Source organism: Quercus lobata, chromosome 5 (assembly GCF_001633185.2).
Source record: "Quercus lobata isolate SW786 chromosome 5, ValleyOak3.0 Primary Assembly, whole genome shotgun sequence".
Lineage (NCBI taxonomy): Eukaryota > Viridiplantae > Streptophyta > Magnoliopsida > Fagales > Fagaceae > Quercus > Quercus lobata.
In genome coordinates, this window is record NC_044908.1 from 48,680,862 (window position 1) to 48,703,081 (window position 22,220).

The 22,220-nt window shown below is 35.5% G+C and overlaps 3 protein-coding genes across 3 annotated transcripts; all 3 read right to left on the bottom strand.

Annotated features, from left to right (window-relative positions):
- Window positions 1-2,584: 2,584 nt before the first annotated feature.
- LOC115990610 (germin-like protein subfamily 1 member 13) lies at window positions 2,585-8,263 on the bottom strand. The gene is made up of 3 exons (XM_031114424.1): window positions 8,117-8,263; window positions 7,613-7,925; window positions 2,585-2,813 (listed from the first exon to the last, which is right to left on the bottom strand). The coding sequence occupies exons 1-3, from the start codon at window positions 8,241-8,243 to the stop codon at window positions 2,585-2,587; spliced, it is 669 nt and encodes a 222-aa protein (XP_030970284.1). The 5' UTR covers window positions 8,244-8,263.
- A 3,678-nt stretch (window positions 8,264-11,941) lies between these two features.
- LOC115988402 (germin-like protein subfamily 1 member 20) lies at window positions 11,942-12,930 on the bottom strand. The gene is made up of 2 exons (XM_031111949.1): window positions 12,782-12,930; window positions 11,942-12,601 (listed from the first exon to the last, which is right to left on the bottom strand). Exons 1-2 carry the CDS (start codon window positions 12,903-12,905, stop codon window positions 12,060-12,062), a joined length of 666 nt encoding a protein of 221 aa, XP_030967809.1. The 5' UTR covers window positions 12,906-12,930; the 3' UTR covers window positions 11,942-12,059.
- An 8,020-nt stretch (window positions 12,931-20,950) lies between these two features.
- On the bottom strand, window positions 20,951-22,014 carry LOC115992086 (germin-like protein subfamily 1 member 7). Its single transcript, XM_031116134.1, has 2 exons — window positions 21,841-22,014; window positions 20,951-21,642 (listed from the first exon to the last, which is right to left on the bottom strand). The coding sequence occupies exons 1-2, from the start codon at window positions 21,962-21,964 to the stop codon at window positions 21,101-21,103; spliced, it is 666 nt and encodes a 221-aa protein (XP_030971994.1). The 5' UTR covers window positions 21,965-22,014; the 3' UTR covers window positions 20,951-21,100.
- Between the last annotated feature and the right edge of the window lie 206 nt (window positions 22,015-22,220).

Genomic DNA, 22,220 nt, shown 5'->3' on the forward strand with positions numbered 1-22,220 from the left:
TTAACCAATAGGATCAAGAAATGTTATTGATTTTAATTTAAATCCACATGGGACCAATCTAAATAAATTGTTCATAATCACACGTGGTCAAACTCAATCACATGGATGTATATTAACCGTTAAAACTTGATTTGGTAATATCTTTTAATTTGGTGGTCAGCTTGAGGCCTGTGACATATTATTTTGATTGTTATGACTTCAAGATTTATCTTATGTGAAGAAATTAGAAATAAAGTGGTCAAAATTACAGTTTTATCCCTTGAGGCATGAAATTACCATTTGTCCCCTTGATGACAATAAATGCGGATAGCAAAATAGCGTGTCTAAAAGATTATACAAAAAACATCAGATTATAAATATATATATATAGGGTTGAGTTCAAATTATACCTAATGTAACTCTAAATAATGTTACACCATCCAATAACTTGTTGTAAAATTTATATTTTGAAAATCCCACCATTGTTCATATGTTCTAAAAATTCATTCTAATTTTCATGTCAATTGGATATTATTTATCATTTGATACATAAACCCATCTTTTATGCATTATTTTTAACTATAAAAACTTGAATTTAAAAAATTAATTGATGATATGGCTATTAATCTTTGATTACTTTAAAATTTTGCAAGTATGGAGAATATACAAAGATAATATAATCTAATGGTGAATTTGTCAAAATTTGCATTCAATTAAAAAATATTGAGTTACACTAGGTATAACTCTAAGCAATAGTACACTACCCAATAACTTGTTATAGAATTCATATTTTGAAAATTCCACCGTTGAATTATATGTTCTATATGTTATTAACATTAATGCCAATTTTAATGTCAATTGGATGTTATTTACCATTTGATCCATAAATCCATCTTTTATGCATTAATTTTAACTACAAAAACTTGAATTTAAAAAATTGATTGATGATATGGCTATTAATCTTTGACCACTTTAAAATTTTGTAAACATGGAGAATATATGAAGATAATGTAATCTAATGGTGGATTTGTCAAAATTCGCATTCAATTAAAAAATATTGAGTAGTGTAACATAGATTTGAGTTACACTAGGTGTAACTCTAAGTAATGTTACACTACTTAATAATTTGTTATAAAATTCATATTTTGAAAATCACACCGTTGAATTACATGTTCTATATGTTCTTAACATGCATCCCAATTTTCATGTCAATTGGATATTATTTATCATTTAATCTATAAACTCGTCTTTCATGCATTATTTTAAACTACAGAAACTTGAATTTAAACAATTGATTGATGATATGACTATTAATCTTTAATCACCTTGAAATTTTGCAAGCATAGAGAATATATGAAGATAATAGAATCTAACAGTATATTTTCAAAATTTGCATCTAGTTAAAAAATATTAAGTAGTGTAATATTACTTAAAATTACACAAGATATAACTTGAACTCAGCCATATATATATATATATATATATATTTATTACTTTTTTGAAATATATATTTATATTGAACTTAAATTATGAAGTAGTTTAGGCATAACAATGATTATACTAATGCATTAAGCACGAAAATATAGATTAAACCAAGTACGAATAAAACAAATTATAACTTATATTTACATTATATTTTCTATGTTAATCGAGTGTTTAGTTAATAAACTAAATTTTTTTGGAATTAATTTTGTCTAATATATTTTATCTTAATCTTGCCTCCCAAACCAAAATCTCTATTTAACCACTACCTTAACATGAAAGTTAATATTTGATATAACTCAAATGTACCTCTTACATCAATCATCAATTGATAAAAAAACTCAATGGAAATAGAATTTAGCAGCAACTATTTTGGTTGCCATCATACACAATATGTAAAGCTTTACCGTTAACATCACGGTAGTCATGCATAGGTAGATCACCACAGAGAATTTTGTATATTTTTTCCATTAATTTCTACATAAAAAATTATTCTTTATTATATAGGAATAAAAAAATAATTATATTTACCCTTTTAAGTATGACATTTCTTTATCATGTATAATTTTTTTTCCCATATTTCCTTAGTATGAATACAACACAAATGTCCATACTCATACTATTTCAAGAGTATTCAAAAATATTTCTCAACGCCAAGAACTTGGTGTCTTAACTAGCACAACATAGTATTTTCAACAGAAACATCTAAGATTTAAACTCCTCTTCTGCATTGTAACTAAAAAAAAAAAAAAAGCATACCTTCATCATTACCTTTAGGAATGGTTTTTGGACATAGAATGGGTATTACGGAGCCCTCAACTTGGCTTGCCATTTTTTAAAATGAAAATAAAATTTTTGTCTACTCTTATAAAAATAATGTTCAGTTTATATTTGATAGTACAAATACTTGTGGTTTCATACGTCTTGGATCCAAGGTGTAATCTAGATTTAGTCATGCACAAATTGCACTACCTTGCAACACAATGATACATAAAAGCCATCATAAGAAACCATTTTATTTGATAATAATTATTCAAATGACATTACAATAAGAAAAACCAAACGAATTTTATTCAAACTTTATAGTGGTTCACCATCACTATTTCTTAGATTATTTAGAATTCTAGTTTGGTGCGAATGCTTTTTGAAGATATTCAACTACATTCTTGTCTAGTTGGAAAGCCTTGATGAGAACATCTGGATTGATGGGAGGAATAGATCCAAAAACTGCGTTCGCTATGGTGATCACTCCAGAATTTTGGCTGCTGAGACCAGCAAAGGCAAGAGCAGTAGTCTCCCCTATGTTGAATTGGAAGTGAATGAGACCAATTGGGAATACGAAGACATCTCCTAATGATGCCGAAAATATCACCAATAGGTCACACAGCACTCGCAACTCAAAGCGAACCTGCACAACAAAATAACCGAAGACCTTAGAGAGCACCGGTGTGGTGCTGGCCAAATACTCTCCGAAGGTCAAGTTAGAACTATTCTCACAACTCTAGAGTGCTAGAGAGGGTAAATTATGCGTACCTTCTTTTGCGAGGGTATTGGGGATTTTATAGTAGTAGATGATCGGCTATTCCTTCTTGGTGTGGAAGTCTTTTCCTTATAGAACTCCACTTGAATCTTTCCGAGCGTGGTGAGCAAGGTTTTTCCTTGTAGAGGAGATCTATTTTCAGCGTGCGTGTCTTCTAGAATCACCCTTGTGCTCGGATTTCCATATTGGGATTCTAGGGCGTTTTTAGGCAATAAGTGATAGAGACCTTAGATTAAGGGCCCTTACTGTGTCCTTTAGCGATGGGCCTTCAATGAGCGTTGGATCATCTCTACATCGGCCCAACAATTCCAATCCAGCAGGCCCATTACCACAGGCCCGTCAGGCTTATATTTTATCCTCTTCAATTGCCCCCTTCACCCCAAGGGTCCGTCAGTTTAGAACAAAGGAACCATGGGGTGATGACCCTAAGGTAAGGGCGTGACAGATAATTTTTTTATGACGGAATAAGACCAATAAGACTTAAAAAAGAGGTTTTAAGGTTATAGTTACAATGGCTTGACGGATTGATGCAAGCTAGGATGACAGTGCAAACAAGGAAACCGTCGACCATACCAACTACTGACAGGCTGTAAGAAAGTCATTAATGATGATGACACATGTCGTAATTTGATTGGGTTTTATCTCGGATCGAAGTGTCGCTTCGGCTTCCATGCATCTACCTTATAAATAGGGGAGTCTTCCTTCTCATTTCTCCAATTTCAGCAAAAATTAACCTGTCAGAGCTCACCCGTCACACCTGTCAAAACTTATCCGTCATATTTTTTCAAAGGCTGAACCGTCTAGTTGCTTTAATCGTCAGTGCTATACTTCCTCGTTTCACTCATAAAATTAGTAAGTGCTATTTTCAAGACCAATCTTGTTTTAGTTTACCTTACTATCCACACCCATTATGAACATATAGACCCGTCAGAGTCTTAGGTTCTTGTCGTTTCGTGTAGGAAATGTCTAGTGCGTCCAGTAATCAGTTGGTTGTTCGTGACGGGCTGGATTACGAGGAAGTATATCCGTCCGGTCATAGAGAACAAGATAATCCTAGTGATGATAGGAGTCCGTCCTCCTCCTCCTCGTCCTCAACATATGAGGATACGGAGGTGGTTGAACAAGACGAGGGCTTTGATGACGGTGAGGAACAGATTGTTAGATCCGTCGTCGGTGCTGATGGGCTCAGGGAGTTCGTCATGCTACCAAAGTGGACGGTGAATTACTTCTCGTCCGTTATCAAAGAAAAGCACTTTAAAACATTTAGGGATAATTATCAAATTCCAGACAATATTTCCATCCGTCTACCCTATAAATCAGAGAGATGTTATTATGAAGGGGTAGAGGGTGTCGAGGTATATGAGCAAATGTTGAAGGCTGGACTCAGGTTCTCATTGAGTTCGCTTCACCGTGAGCTCCTCCGATATTTGGGATTATCCGTGAACCAGATTTCCCCTAATGCCTGGAGGGTCTTCATAGCGATGGAGATTCTGTACAGCGCAATGTCCGACGGCGCCAAGAGGCTGACGGTTAGGGAGTTCCTTCATTGCTACCGTCCGGACGAAATTGATAGGTCTATGGGAATATATAGCTTCGTTCCCAGGAGTCCGCTATTGAAGGTCATCTATGACACGCCGGACTCAAATAGGGATTGGAAGAGCCGTTACTTCTTCCTAGAGGGTGACAGCTGGATGTGTCGTCCAGGGGATACAGATTACATGCCTGTTGACACCACTTGGGGCATACTACACCCGTCTAGTATGGACCGTCCTAAAAATTTAACTTTATTTCATTATGTATGTTTTAAAACAATTTAACCGTCCTTCCTCCTTTACAGTTAAACGATGCCCCAAGTCGACATTAAGGAGTTCGCCTTCCTTGAGAAAATCTTCTCAAAGACCCAGCCGAAAGAAAGGACTTGGGCGATGTTGGTGACACTTAAGACCATTCATTGGTATTGTGACGGACCAGAACCAACACCAACTGCCGTCAAGTACGAGGCACAGATTAGAAGGCGTAAGTTCGTCACCCAATTTTTGATAAATTACGTATCTTATTTTGATAATTAACAATCCCGTCCACTTTTCAGAAATGGACAACGCCAAAAGGAGAGCTTTGATTAGATCCAAAGCCACAAAGAAGACCGGCGATGTTGCTCCCCCTGTGACGGGCCCAAGCAATCTGTCCGCCAAGAGGAAAACACAGCCCAAAGGGGATCGTCAGGCCAAGAAGGCCAAAGTGTCCTTGGAACCCGTCGTGGGACTTATGGTGGAGCCTCCAAAGACGACCACTCCAATCAAGCACAGGGTCGGCAAGGGCCTCATAAAGGGGCCGTCGAAGGATCAAGAGAAGCCGCCCGTCCTTCTTTGGGAGGATTCTAAGCATGCCTTAGAACAGATTTCCTCCATCATGTCGGTGGAGGATTATGAAGACCTAGGCAACCATTCGACGGAGGCCATGGGTGAGACGGGCCTTTTTGCTATTACACAGGTAAGACAGCCCGTCTACTTTACCAATGCTAATTACTTTTTTTTTTTTTTTTTTTCATAACTACCATTATTACTATTTTTTAGGCAATGGTTATGATGAAGGGGCTGATGGGACGGTGCCTCAGCCATGAGACAGCCCTCGATCGTGTACGGGTGAAAGCGGAGCAGACGGAGGACGAGCTTAATCAGTTGCGAAATTGAAAACCCAAGATGGAGAAGAAGCTTGAGCTTTCAGAGAAGGCAAGGAAAAGTCTTGAACAGGTGACAGAAGAGGCAAAGAAGACTCTGGAGAGTAAGGACAAGGAGATAGAAGAACTGAAAAATGAAGTCCGTCAGGCTAAGGACGTCGTGGTTCGTGAGTACCGTGACTCCGACGCCCTGCTTACTGAACTAGGTGACTCCTTCCATTAAGGTTTCGTGGATGCCATCCGTCGGGTCAAACAAGCTTATCCGGATTTGGACATTTCAAAGTTCAAGGTCGAAGACCCAGCTCAGACATCCGTCATACCTGCTGCTTCAGAGGATACAGATGACCTCTTTGCTGATGACGACGCCCTTGGTGACATGGAGTCAGCACCAGCAAAAGTTGCACACAGACGACACCTTTTATTTTTCAAAAGGGGTCTTTGGGTCGTTTTTGTATAGGGAGAACAAAAACTTACCCCCCTTCAGCCCATTTGTGAATGCTGCTACAAGTATCTTGTCGTCGGCTTCGTCAATCGAGAGCGCCTCTTTATTGAAGCGGGATATGTAGGCCCTTAATGTCTCCTCCTCTCGCTGCTTGATATTCATTAAACAAGTTGTGGACTTCTTATACCGATGTCCTTCGATGAAGTGCGTAGTAAATTGAGCGCTCAGCTCCTTGAAGGTGTTGATGGAGTTGGGTGCTAGCCGGCTGAACCAAATCCTTGTTGTGCCCTTTAGGGTTGTAGAAAAGGCCCTGCACATAATTCCATCTGCCACTCCTTGAAGGTGCATCAGGGTCTTAAAGGTCTCTAGGTGATCTAGAGGGTCCTTGACCCCGTCATAACTATCCATATGTGGCATGCGGAACTTACTTGGCAGGGGGAAGGAGTTGACGGTGGTCGTAAATGGCGAGTCAGTCCGGTTGACAAGGTTGTCAAGATCATTGGACACTCGTCCCTTGAGAGCGTTCATCATCACTTCCATCTGTTCCTTTATCATCTGCATCTCCGCGATGATGGGTGGCGGAGCCGTATCTGCAAGAGAAGGAAGGCTCGTGTCCTGTCGTTCTGGTCTGCTTGGGGCGTTGCTAGCTTGTGGTCCTTCTTGATTCCTCCTTTCAGCTTTGGTCCTTTCTTGATCTGCTCCTTAGTTATTGGGGGCCGCATTTTTCTGGTTCAGCTGCTCTTCCAGGTCGTGGTTTTATTTGGTGAGGCGCTCCACGGCTGTGGCGAGCGTCCTGACCTATCTCTCAAGAGCAGTCGTGGGGGCTTCTTCTTCTTGAACGTCGTTAGTGGTCGCCATTGAGCAAGTGAGTATCATGTAACTCTTTTGTCTAGGAAGCGATAATGTGCTACGTTTCCCACAAACGGCGCCAACTGATGATGCCGAAAATATCACCAATAGGTCATACAGCACTCGCGACTTAAAGCGAACCTGCACAACAAAATAACCGAAGACCTTAGAGAGCACCAGTGTGGTGCCGACCAAATACTCTCCGAAGGTCAAGTTAGAACTATTCTCACAACTCTAGAGTGCTAGAGAGGGTAAATTATGCATACCTTCTTTTGCGAGGGTATTGGGGATTTTATAGTAGTAGATGATCGGCTATTCCTCCTTGGTGTGGAAGTCTTTCCCTTATAGAACTCTACTTGAATCTTTCCGAGTGTGGTGAGCAAGGTTTTTCCTTGTAGAGGAGATCTACTTTCAGCGTGCGTGTCTTCTAGAATCACCCTTGTGCTCAGATTTCCATATTGGGATTCTAGGGCGTTTTTAGGCAATGAGTGATAGAGACCTTAGATCAAGGGCCCTTACTGTGTCCTTTAGCGATGCACCTTCAATGAGCGTTGGATCATCTCTACATCAGCCCAACAATTCCAATCCAACAGGCCCATTACCACAGGCCCGTCAGGCTTATATTTTATCCTCTTCATCTCCCTTGTTTAGAACTTTGGTGAAGAGTTTGTTCGAGTTTGATGTGACAAATCCAACTAAGAGTGTACCCTCAATGACTACCAAAAGCTCAGTGCCGCGAGGGTGAGTGTGAGGATGATTTAGGCCATATGGTGCAAAGTCAAGATGAGCCAAAGATATGCCTAGAGTGTTGAGACCTGCTAATTTATCGACGTTCACAAGAGTGACATTTGATCCGACTTTGTTTCCAGTGTTTCCGAGAATATTAAGTCCAGAGAAGAAAAAATCATTCGCTGAGACCATTGCAGGGTCCTTGCAAAATTTTCCATTCACAAATACTATGCAAAGAAAGAAAAGTTTGTTATTGTCACAAATAAGATAGTTTCCATAACAATGGACAGCAACAATGTCATGTAGGGGGGAGGGGGGGAAGCCTTTGGGCGTAATTTCATTAATGTAAGAACTTATAATAAATTTGAAAGAACTTACTACTTGTGCTAATAATAATGAGAGTGTGTTTTATACATACCACCAGACTTGATGTCGTTAATTGCGACACAGAAGTCTTGCAAAGGACTAGGGTCATAGGCAGAAGCAATGGAGGATGCCAAGGCCAAAATGGCCACAGTCACAAGGAAAGAAACACCTTTCATCATATTTGAGGAGGTTATCTCTATCTTATATGGTATAGTGGTATACTATTCTTGGTTGAGTGAGGGATGAGAAACTTAACAATATGGAAATGCCTATTTATAGAGAGTAGTGAGAGAAGCGGCCTATGTTATTGCAAAAACGGGTAATTGTTCAACCCTTTGTCACATTTATTTTATTTAATTAGGTGAACCAATTTTCTTAACCACTACTTGTCGTACAATTTTAAAACCCAATTAAATGGGACCTCTTCAATGGCATTCTGTAGTTTTAATGTTACTTTTTTTACTTTGGCCAAAATCAATCAATAAAACAATAATCGTTACTGAAATGTTCTAATCAAGTGGGACCTCTTCGACTTGCAATTGCAACATAACCCAAGTGACCAACAGTAATCGTTACTGAAATGGCATTGTATGGTTTTAAATTTTAATGTTACGTTCTTGCTTTTCCTCCTCTTTGACCTTTTCTTCTTGACCTCATCTTAATTGGTATTTGGTGGGAACTAAAGACTTCTTAACCTTAAAGTGTTAGTTAGATTTAATGGTTTTCTAGAACCAAGTGACCAACAACGACCAGGTATATTCTTGCTTTTCCCCTTCTTCGTTCTCTCTTTATGTTGATGGTGTATTTGAACTAGAAAAAAAAAAAAATAAAAAAAAAATAAAAAAATTATGGTGTATTTGTTTTAGAGTCGAAGATTATTTTTACTGTTTACCGATGAAGTCTGTTGATTTACATTTAAAGTTTAAACCAATGAAAATACTTACCTATGAAATATACAAATCCCAAAGCCTTTTATAGATGTTGACATTCATTTTTTCGTTTATAAGGTTGACATCGTGGTGAGTAAGGCAAACATTCAAATTTTTTTTTTTTTTTTTTTTCGTTTATACTGGCTACGCTATTGACTGTTCTAAAAAGATTTGGGGAGTATTGGCCAGGACACAACATAAAGAATAGAAGGAAATCCCTCATCACTTTTCTAACCAGGCCCAACTAAAGTTATGAGTGATTTGTATAAAGCCCATTCGAGCCGGAAAAATTCAAGGAAGTAGTAAGTTTGAAGAAAGAGCTAGGAAGCGGATGAGCTAAGGAAGCCACAAAGCTCTCTGGCAAAGCTAAATATGCTTGACAAAGGAGGGCAACATTAGTTGACCTAGATAAGTGTCGAAGGAAACTTTCTAATTAAGACACCTCCACTTCCGCATTCAATGCTTTGTACCAACTAGGCATGCCGTATTAATGGTTGAATGATAACTAAATAATGCTTGCATAGCCTGTTACCTGCTCAGCACAACCTCAAAAGAGGGTATATGGGGGATGAGACAAGTATTTAAGAGAAGAATCACTTGCCATCTAGGTGGAGGGCCAAGATTGAAACTCTAAGATTATAAGAAGGGAAAAATCCCAATGTACAAGGATTGGATCTTGAAAAAAAAGAGAAAAAAGATAATACAGTAAACAAGAGTTTGATCTTATCTCTTACTAAGTGTAAAGGCACTTGGCAATTTTAAGAAAGAAGAAATAAAACAAAACTTATCTTATTATCAAATTTTACCCCATACACTGTTTGTTATCAATTTTTCATGAGAAATTACTGATTCAAGTTTAATTGTTGGTTCAAAAACTCACTTTTATAAATTAATTGTTGTGGACTTTGGTTCAGCCCAAAAACTCACTTTTATAAATTAATTGTTGTGGACTTTGGTTCAGCCCAAAACCTTTTTGGGCCCATCGGATTTTACCCCTTACACACACACACACACACACATATATATATATATATATATATAAATTACTTGTTTGAGATATATATTTATAGTCAACTTAAATTATGACGTAGTTTTGGCATAACAATGATCATACTAACATGTTAAGCTTGAAAAATAAATTGAACCAAGAACAAATAAAACAAATTAGAACTTATTTCTACATTATATTTTCTATGTTAATCAAATATTTATTTTAATAAATTAACTTTTTATATATTAATTATTTTTATGAATTAATTTTGTATTATATATGCTTATCTTAATCTTGCCTTGAACCAAAATCCCGATTCTACCACTACCTTAACATGTAAGTTAATATTAGTTAATATTCAATATAACTCAAGTGTACCTCTTGTTAGGTTCTAAAAGTTTAGAACAATTGGCAAATCGTGAAAACAAACTTGTCTAGATATAGATCCTAGAGTCTATAGGTATTATTAGACAATGCTCAAGGTGATACAAGTCAAGATTCAAGAATATACAAGCTGCAGAAAGAAGAATTTGAAATTTGTCTAGTTTGATCGATCGAAAGACAGGCTTGACCAATCGAAACACGTATTTGCAGAATTCTATTTTAGCCTAAACTCTACTTAAACGTATTAGATTACAAGTAAAACACTACTAGTATATAAAGTAAACCCTAAGCATGTTTTTATAAATGCTTTTTAGAGAGATTAGAGTGCATCTTGTGCTTCTTTTGTAGATCTAAGGTTTTGTATCCAAAAAGCTCTCTTATATCTTCTACAGTTGTTATTCCTTGAAGAATTTCAACATCCGATGTTGTAAAAGTTGCTGTCTTTTCTAGTCATCAAAGGTGTTGATGATCTAAACCTTCAAGAGTGGTCTTGGAGTCACATACAAGAAAGTTTGTATTTTTTATCACAAGTGTGGGTACTTGTGTTGCAAAAGCCTAATAGAGAAGGAGTCCATGGATTCGAAGCTTGCATGTGGTCATATCAGTAAGTTCTACATGTGGTAGTAATAAGGTGTTAGTGGTCTAAATCTTATTGTAAACTTCGATTCTCTATTGTGGATTTGCTTTTTATCTTGAGAATAGTTAGGTTAAATCCTCCCTAAGTTTTTTACCAATTTGGTTTACTTAGGTGATCATATCATTTTATTCTTTATTTTTCGTTGCTTAATTTACATGATATGACTTTATTGTTTTAACCTAAATCTGAATAATAAACCTAAGTATTCACTTGGTTAATTAATTAGATTAAACAATCTAGTTTATAGGAGTCTAAAAACTAACACCTCTTACATCAACAATCATTAATTGATATGAAAACTCAATGGAAATTTAATTTAATAGCAATTATTTTGGTAGCCAGCATGTGCAATATGAAAAGTTTTATCCGTTAACATCACCGTACTCATGCATTGGTAGACCACCACAAAGGATTTTGTATATTTTTCCCATTATTTTCTACATAAAAAAATAAGGCGTAAATTTTTTTTTTTTTTTCCCTATTTAACTACTCAAGTATGATGTTTCTCTATCATGTATAAATATTTTCCAAAATTCCTAAGTATGAATTCAACAGAAACGTCCATACTCGTACTATTTCAAGAGTACTTAAAAAAATTTCAACGCTAAAAGTCTTGTATCTTAACTAGCGGATCATAATATTTCCTATGGAAATGTCTAAGATTCAAACCCCTCTTTCATAATGTAACTAAAAAGACCTTCATTGTCACCTTTAGGAGTGGTTTTTGGACAAAGATTAGGTGCTATCGAACCCTCAACTTGGCTTGCCATTTTTAAAAATGAAATTAAAAATTTTGACTATTCCTAATACAATACTATTCAATTTATATTTAATAATAAAGATACTTGTGTTTTCAAATGTCTTGGATCCAAGATGTAATCAAGATTTAGTCATGCACTAATTGCACTGCCTTGCAAATGAGACCGTGATACATAAAAGCCATCACAAGAAACCATTTTATTTTATAATAATTATTTTAAATACATTACATTAAGGAAAACCAAACAAACTTTGTTCAAACTACATAGTGATTCACCATCCCAATGTCAGAATTCTACTTTGGTGCAAATGCTTTTTGAAGATATTCAACTACACTCTTGTCTAGTTGGAAGGCCTTGATGAGAACATCAAGATTGATGGGAGGAACAGATCCAAATACCGCATTTGCTATGGTGATCACTCCAGGATTTTGGCTGCTGAGACCAGCAAAGGCAAGAGCTTCAATCTTTCCTATGTTGAATTGGAAGTGAATGAGACCAATTGGGAATACAAAGACATCTCCCTTGTTTAGAACTTTAGTGAAAAGTTTGTTTGGGTTGGATGTAACAAATCCAACTAAAAGAGTACCCTCAATGACTACCAAAAGCTCAGTGCCACGAGGGTGAGTGTGAGGAGGATTCAGGCCATATGGTGCAAAGTCAAGACGAGCCAAAGATATGCCTAGAGTGTTGAGACCTGCTAATTTATCGACGTTCACAAGAGTGACATTTGATCCGACTTTGTTTCCAGTGTTTCCGGGAATATTAAGTCCATAGAAGAAAAAATCATTCGCTGAGACCATTGCAGGGTCCTTGCAAAATTTTCCATTCACAAATACTACACAAAGAAAGAAAAGTTTGTTATTGTCACAAATAAGACAGTTTCCATAACAATGGACAGCAACAATGTCATTATGGGGGGGGGGGGGATTAACGTAAGAACTTATAATAAATTCGAAAGAACTTGATTGATAATACTACTTGTGCTAATAATCATGAGAGTGTGTGTTATACATACCACCAGACTTGATGTCGTTAATTGCGACACAAAAGTCTTGCAAAGGACTAGGGTCATAGGCAGAAGCAATGGAGGATGCCAAGGCCAAAATGGCCATGGTCGCAAGGAAAGAAACACCTTTCATTATATTTTAGGAGGTTATCTCTATCTTAAATGGTATACTATTCTTGGTTGAGTGAGGGATGATAAACATAGCAATATCGAAATGTCTATTTATAGAGGGGAGAGTGAGAGAAGCGGTGTATGTTTTTGCAAAAACTTGGTAATTGTTCAACCCTTGGTCACATTTTTCTATTTAATTAGGTGAACCAAATTTCTTTAACCACTACTTGTCGTACAATCTTAAAACATAATCAAATGGAATTTTGTAGTTTTAATGTTACTTTGGCCAAAATCAATCAATAAAGCAATAATTATTACTGAAATGTTCCAGCCTCATAGGCTGCAACATGCTATCTGCGGAATAACATTATTCTTATGTTCTTGCTTTTCCTCTTCTTTGACCTTTTCTTCTTGACCTAATCTAAAGTGGTGGGTACTAAAGACTTCTTAATCTTAAGTATTAGTTAGATTTAATGGTTTTCTAAAACCAAGTGGCCAACAACTACCAGGCATATTCTTGCTTTTCTCCTTTGTTCTTTCTTAATGTTGACGCTGAATTGGTACTCCAAAAAAAAAAAAAAAAAGTTATACTGTTTACAGATGAGGCCTGTTGATGTACATTTGAACTAATGAAAAGACTTATCTACCAAATATACAAATCCCGAAGCCTTTATAAATGTTATGAATTGATAGCCCAAGCGCATAAGATCATACGCCAGTAATCTAAGCCCATAAATATAGCCTTATGCCTATGGAAAAATTATCTCCTGGAATTGTCTAAATTTGTGTCCACGAAATCCAACCGAAATACCCATTAATATAGCCCACAAAAGCATGGAGTCTACCAACTAAGCTGGCCAACTAGGCCCACCAAAAATCCAATACTAGACCGCCAAGGGCCCGTGGCTGGGCTTAGCCATAACACCTTAAGTACTTCTTTCTAATTTTGTGGATCAAGATTCAAGCCTCGTGTGAAGAAGTCATAAAAAGGGAAAAATTAGCCAGGTGGATTGAAGGACAAAAGAGTCAACCTACATTTCTTGGGCCCACTTAAAAAACTCTCAAATGAGTTTGGACCACCACTTGTGAGATTAGTAATCCCTTGAAGAGATAGTTAGACACACAAAAAATTAACAAAAATTTTTGCATCTGATTAATGTAGCAAATTGTTTTTGGTAGATAAAAAAGTAACATATATGATTGGTCTAGATAAGAACCATTAAAGCTTGCGAACTCAATGGTAGTAAAAAATTTTGTGTCTATACCATTGTTGATCCCATGAATCTTTGGTTTGTTAGTTTGGTTAGAGAGAAATCTCTTTAAGGGTATTGTGCAAGGTGCAACCTCTAACCTTTGTATTTGTGAGAAAGAGTATTTGGATGTTTTTGGGATTGAATAAAGTTTGGTTCCAAACTTGTAATTGAAGATAAGAAAAATCAATGCAATTATGTATTTGAATATAATTGAATAATCTAATGTACTTTACTTAAGGAATTGCACCAATATTTTATTCAATAAATGTTATACAAAGAGATATGAAAAATATTTATTGAAAATTTTAAATAAACAAAAAACAAAAACTAAATGAATTCTTCAAAATTTTTAAGATTGGATGATGGGTATCTTATCTCCAACCTGTCCCCTTTTAGGGGGGGGGGGGGGTGAGGGGTGTTGTCATCCCTAACTATTATAGTATTATACTTGTAAAATATTACGTGCAAAATGCATTGTTTAATTTACTCATATTGCTCACCATTTTATTTCCACACAGAGAGAGAGAGAGAGAGAGAGAGAGAGAGAGAGAGAGAGAGAGAGAGAGAGAGAGAGAGAGAGAGAGAGAGAGAGAGAGAGAGAGAGAGAGAGAGAGAGAGAGCAATAAGGTAAAAACTCATTGGACTTACTATAGTATTAGAAAAGCAATAAGGTAAAAACTCATTGGACTTACTATAGTATTAGAAAATTAACATTTGTATTTGGTAGAAATTAGGATGGGTTTGACCCAACCCATAAACCATGGCCCATAGATTGTCTACATGGGTTATTTGATAAGTAAGTTTAAATTTAAACTAATTGATACTGGTATGAGCTGTTAATATCAGTAGTGGAGTAATTTAAACTTAGCAGTTGAGTACTTTTAGGGATCACTTATTAGATAGTGGGTGAATCTTTACTAGTATTCAAGGTACTCCTAAAGTAGCCAGATAATGGGTAATAGTGAGTGAACATACATATTGGTTTTCACAAAAGAGAAGCAATTGTGAGGAGTTAGTAAAGCAAGCGAAGAATAAGATCCAGCAATCTAGTGATCCGTTCCACCAAAGATATGTGTCTATACGACCCATAGTATTTTATTCAACAGTATTTTATTCACATGCATTTCTGCATGTTAAGAACATAATTTTTGTGACAAATTGCACCCCCGACCTGCTTGATTAAGTTGGGCCAAACACGCATGAAAGGGTAGAGTTGTGTTAGTGCCTTTCAAAATGGTAGTTCGACTAATGATACCCTCCCCCTAAAATCATGGTTTTACATGGATTCATCACCACTTTTTTTTTTAAGTACATAAAAATACCTCTTTTTATTGATTGAAAATTGCACATTAATTTGTAAATAACTAGGGTTTCACATTGCCTTTGTCCAAGATACAATATAAGAAAAACTAAATGGCTAGATATTTTTTCGAAGAGTGAGTGCTGGCCTTTTTTCATATTGAATCACAACCATTTCCCTTTTTACAATCTAGAAATTGAAAAGTATACAGAAAAATATTGATTTAATTTTGAAGGCTAAGTTGAAAGGTGGATGTAATGTGGGAATGGGTTAGGCAACTACCTTGCCTGGTGAATTCCAATCATCTAGATTATGGTGACTAGTAGTCATGTTACAACATCCAAGCAAACAACATGTTATAGACATCCAAGAGCATTTTATTCAAGATTGAAATAAGTGCTCATTTATGCATGGTGAAAGATCCTAATATTATTATATGATTGCATCATTTGGATTGGAAGTTAAGAACATGATGATTGTGTGTGATTAGTATAAACCATAATCTAAGCATGTGATCATATTATTTGAATAAAAAATATAGTGATTATGTGTGTTCCATGTGATGAAGCTAGAAACATTTTTAGCATCAAAATTAGTAGAATCCTAGGAACAAAAATATCATATACACAAAACATATCACAATTCATTCAAATCATATTCAAACAAACACATACATAGACCCTAGTTTCTAGCATATTATTGAAGAAAAAAAAGTTAGAAAGACATATATGCATGCAAAGCACTCCAAAGGAGGGGAAAGATTCATCTTAGAGGTTGTCCAGGAGTGAGGCAACAAGTTACTTAGCCACAAACCCAAGACCAAGTGGACCGGTGTTTGTCCTATTGTGGCAAAACTAGGAGGACAAACCACAAGGTTCATTTCTTTGTTACTTCCTTTAAAATCCCAAATGAGAATCAAGGTACTCCTATAAGAACTTTGGAGGAGTGAGGTCAAGTATCAAGTTGAGAACTTGAGACTTGGAGGACCAGTTTTTACCCTTCTAGTTATACGAGACCAAGAGGAACAAAGCACCAAATTACCTTTTCTTTGTTACTTCCTAAAGGGCTCTAAGGAAGTGGATTGCTTTGGATCAAACATTCTACCTCTCTTTATAGTGTGGGGAAGAGTATTCTAGAGGAGGGAGAAATGGTATTTAATTGAGAGTTGACTTTGGTGCATTAATTTCTTAGGTGGTGAGAGTAGAGTGCAAGCAGAAGGTTAAAAATCCTGATTCTTCCCAAATATAGCTAGTAGGGACAAATTTAATAAATCATATCCCACATGTTTCTTATCGAAATTAATTCATTCTTGTTCTCAAATTGAAACTCCAAATGTCTACTATGGCGGTGTTTTCCCAACAACCCTAGGCTGCTTGGGGTCGAACCCCTGATTAATTTGTATTCTGGATTGGGTTAAGCCCATAATGGAATGTCTTAGAGAAATTCTTGTGGTAAAAGGTGGTGACTAAATGGTGTTTCGATAATGACCTATTTTGGAATTTGGCTAGCTGAAGAGGCTACCAAGTGGCTAAGTTCACCCTTTTTAGGTCTAACCTAGACCTTCTTACCTCTAAGATTGCCTTCTATTTTCACTCTTTTCTCTCCCTAATTCTGGTTCCAACCCTTACTCAAAATTTTCCCATCCTTTTTTATACCTCTCTCTTTGAGATCCATCACTTATAGGGTCGGAGTGGGTCTCTGAGTCTATATCACTTTTTCTACATGTTTCGTTGTGTGCCAAAAGTGGGACCCAAACTCTGCCATTGAGAAGATTTTCTAGTAACTTGTACCTGTCGCCGAATCTTACGCTTGGCTAATGGATTTCCCAGGGCACTACTTTATATCCTCGATAGAGATATATCCTAGCCTACATGTTTAGTCATGCCAAGGAGGGGCATTTCTAATTACATCTCACCTAGTGTAGGTGGCTCTTATTCAGGCTAGTTTTTGCCCCGGATGGGCCAAACCCAGCCTTAGGATGAACCTTCCTTTTTGCTGGGGTTCAGCCTTGGACGGGCTAGGCCTGGAGATGGGCTTTCCTTTCTACCACCCTACATCTACTTTACAATGACTAAAACCCCAATAATAAATTCACAGTAGTGTGAGAGATATTCACGAAATAGTAAACAATGGACATTTCTTGGAAATGTGTTTTGTAGTATAATTATCATTCATAGACCTAAATTAACTCCCTTTTAACATTAACACTATTTCAGAATTAATATGCCCAGATTATCATTGAATCAATCCCTTTAAAAAGACTAATATCACCAAAATTTAAAGGATCATTAATACATTGACATCCGGATTAATAAAGTGCATGCAATTCCACCATTATATTTAGTCTTGACCAATAGGAACAAAAAATGTTATATATTTTAAATTAAATCCACATGGGACCAATCAAAATCAATTGTTCATAATCACACATGATCAGACTTAACCACATAGATGTATATTAACTATTAAACTTGATTTGATGATATCTTTTATTCTAGTGATTTGATTGAGGCCCGTGGCCTGTTGTTTTCATCATTATAACTTCAAGATTTATCTTATGTGAAGAAATTGGAGCTAAAGTGGCATTTTTGCCACTTGAGGCTTGAAATTACCATTTGTCCACTTAATAGCATTAAATGCATATAGGAAAATGGGGTGTCTACAAGATTATACAAAAAACATTATATATAAATATATATATATATATATATATGTATGTATGTATGTATATTACTTGTTTGAAATATATATTTATAGTCAACTTAAATTATGAAGTAGTTTAGGCATGGCAATGACAATACTAACACATTAAGCTGAAAAAAAATATATATATTGAACCAAGAATGAATAAATTAAATTAGAACTTATATCTACATTATATTTTCTATGCTAATCAAGTATTTAGTTTAATAAATTAACTTTTTATATGTTAATATTTTTTGAATCAATTTCTTCTTATATATTTTATCTTAATCTTGCTCCTGAACCAAAATCTCGATTCTACTAATGTAGGTGCAACGGAGAGTATGCCCCAGCCAAGTGGATTGTGGTGGAGAAAAGTGGAGTCGTCACCTAGATTAGCTCTATGAACCATATTGGGCCTTTTGGGCCAATCAATTACATGCATGGGTCTGCATACTAGATTATGGATCTAATGTTTGGGTACGGTTTGGGAAGCTGTTAGGCACCCAAGACTACCCAGCTTGTGGGCCGACCTCCATTATGTATTACTAGGCCATATTTAATTAAAGAGTTTTTTAAGAGAGCTCTAATCCTTAACTTGAACATACATCATACACTTAAGGAAATAACATCACAACATATATATAAAAGGAAACAAATAAAACACAATCAAACATATTATAAAAAGGAAAAGATAACAATTAAATCACACACATAAGGAAAGATTATAAAATAAACCAAACATGGCAAACAAATCCAAACAAACATGAAAAATAATTAAACACAATTAATTAACCAAAACATGGTCAAATAGAATCAAATATCATGTGAAAAATAACTAAATAAACAAAAATAAGAATTTTGCCCTAATCTGGATTCAGGGTTCGCACGCATACTCAATTATATGTACGTATGGTTGAGCCATGTGCACGCAGAATCGATGATGCATATGCATTCTTTAGCACAGATTAAAAAAATTACATTTTTACAGATTTAATCATTCAAAGATATAAACATATAAATCAAACAAGCATAGTAGAACCCTAAACGCTAAACTAACATAAAGAAAATATAAAAACAAATATCAATATAAACAAACAAACATGAAACAAAACAAACAATTATACTAAACTAACATTAACTAAATAAACATGTCAAACTTAAGAGGAATCATGTGAGAACTAAAGAAACAAAAGAGAACAAAAACAAAATATACTAAACCACGGTAAGATTAATAAACGAAAAAAGATCATAAAATCAACTAAAACAAGTCAGAACACTTGATATAGTATTAAACAAAGAATCATGTGAATCCTATGTAGCAAAGTGGGAGATCATAGAAAAGAGACTCACCTTTTTTTAAAATCATAGTTTTGAGATTGTTTAACCAACCCCTTAGTGCCTACAACACAAAGGTTAGATGGAGAAGACAAAGATAATCAAAGAACACAATAATTGTTAGTAATTACAACTCAAGAACAAAAGGTTTTGAAAAGGGTTTTAGAAAGCAATTTTGAAAGCAAACTTTCTGCCTTAGAGCAAACTAAAGAGAGGTTTTAATTTTGTAAAAAATGTGCTAAGGCCCTACCTTAGGGTTTTGAAAATAGAAAATAGGGTTTTAGAGAAGATGAAGGACAAAAAATCACTCTCTCTGGCTAGGCTTTTGATTGGAGATATAAGATGAGTATTTATAAGTTAAAATTAGGGTTTTCGGGGCTTTTTAATGGTCTTTGGATGTTTCCAAGGGTCTATGGGCCGGCTCATACCAAAGAATGATGTTTTGGGCCCTTAAAAATGAAGTTATGAAACCCAAAAAATTGGCCTGCATACACATGGTGCATGCATGATTCATGTGTACGCATGCTCCCTAGAAACCCTGATTTGACAGCTTTGATGATCTAGCTTAACTCATTGAATATAAATTCAAATTTAGGCAAAATTTATGTCTGTATTGAAACCCAGGATGTCTACTTTCCAATGAAATAAACCTTACTTAAAAATTATTTGTGGATCAAAAGGTATGGTCAAAATAGTGAGAAAATGACATTTTTCAAAATCGTTTACAATGCAATTTGAACACTTTTGAGTTGTGATTACGTCCAAATTATTGTGAACTCTTTAAATAACCTTGGTTGACATATGTCAAGCTCATTATTGGGGCCAAGGACCAAAATTTCTTAACGGGTACAAAATGAAGTGTCTATAACTAATACCTTAACATGTAAGTTAATATTCTCTATGAGTCAAGTATACCTCTTACATCAAAAATCATTAATTGATATGAAAACTCAATGGTAATTGAATTTATTAGCAATTATTTTGGTAGTCAGCATGCACAATATGAAAAGCTTTATCCATTAACATCACTGTATTTATGCAAAGGTAGACCACCACAAAGAGTTTTGTATATTTTTCCCATTATTTTCTACATCAAAAATTAGGGCATAAAAAATAATTTTATTTAACTACTTAAATTCTGAATACAACACAAATGTCCATACTTATACTATTTCAAGAGTACTCAAAAATATTTCTTCAACGCCAAAAACCTTGTATCTCAACTATCATATTTTAGTATTTCCAACAAAGTCATATAAGATTTAAACTCCTCTTCCGCATTGTAACCAAAAAAAAAAAAACTTCAACGTTACCTTTAGGAATGGTTTTTGGACATAAAATAGGTACTACCGAACCCTCAACTTGGCTTGCCATTTTTTAAAATGATTTTTTTTTTTCTATTCTTAATACAATATTGTTCAGTTTATATATAATAGTACAGACATTTGTGGTTTCAAACGTCTTAGATCCAAGGTGTAATCAAGATTTAGTCTTGCACAAATTGTATTGCCTTGCAAATAACACAATGAAACCATTTTATTTGATAATAATTATTCAAATGACATTACAATAAGGAAAACCAAACAAATGTTATTCAAATTTTATAGTTGTTCAGCCTCACTATTTGAAAGATTTTTCAGAATTCTAGTTTGGCGCGAATGCTTTTTGAAGATATTCAACCACATTCTTGTCTAGTTGGAAGGCCTTGATGAGAACATCAGGATTGATGGGTGGAACAGATCCAAAGACCGCGTTTGCTATGGTGATCACTCCAGGATTTTGGCTGCTGAGACCAGCAAAGGCAAGACCAATAGTCTTCCCTATGTTGAATTGGAAGTGAATGAGACCAATTGGGAATACAAAGACATCTCCCTTGTTTAGAACTTTGGTGAAGAGTTTGTTTGGGTTGGATGTGACAAATCCAACTAAGAAAGTACCCTCAATGACTACAAAAAGCTCAGTGCCACGAGGGTGAGTGTGAGGAGGATTTAGGCCATATTCTGCAAAATCAAGGCGAGCCAAAGATATGCCAAGAGTGTTGAGACCTGCTAATTTATCGACATTCACTAGAGTGACATTTGATCCGACTTTGTTTTCAGTGTTTCCGGGAATATTAAGTCCAGAGAAGGAAAAATCATTTGCTGAGACCATTGCAGGGTCCTTGCAAAATTTTCCATTCACGAACACTACACAAAGAAAGAAAAGTTAGTTATTGTTGCAAATAAGACGATTGTGTAACGATATACTGTAACATGTCATCTAGGGGGGGCAAAAAAACCGTTGGGGAATAATTTTATTAATGTAAGAACTTATAATAAATTTAAAAGAACTTGATTGATAATACTACTACTGCTAATAATATTGAGAGTGTGTTTTATACATACCACCAGATTTGATGTCGTTAATTGCAACACAGAAGTCTTGCAAAGGACTAGGATCATAGGCAGAAACAAAGGAGGATGCCAAGGCCAAAATGGCCACAGTCGCAAGGAAAGAAACACCTTTCATTATATTTGAGGAGGTTATCTCTATCTTATATGATATACTATTTTTGGTTGAGGGAGGGATGAGAAACATAGCAATATTGAAATTTTTATTTATAGAGGGGAATGGGAGAAGCGGTCCATATTTTTGCAAAAACTTGGTAATTGTTTAACTCTGTCACATTTTTTTATTTGATTAGGTGAACCAAATGTCTTTACCCGTATAACCACTACTTGTCGTCACATATTTTAAAACCTATCAAATAGGACCTCTTCAATGG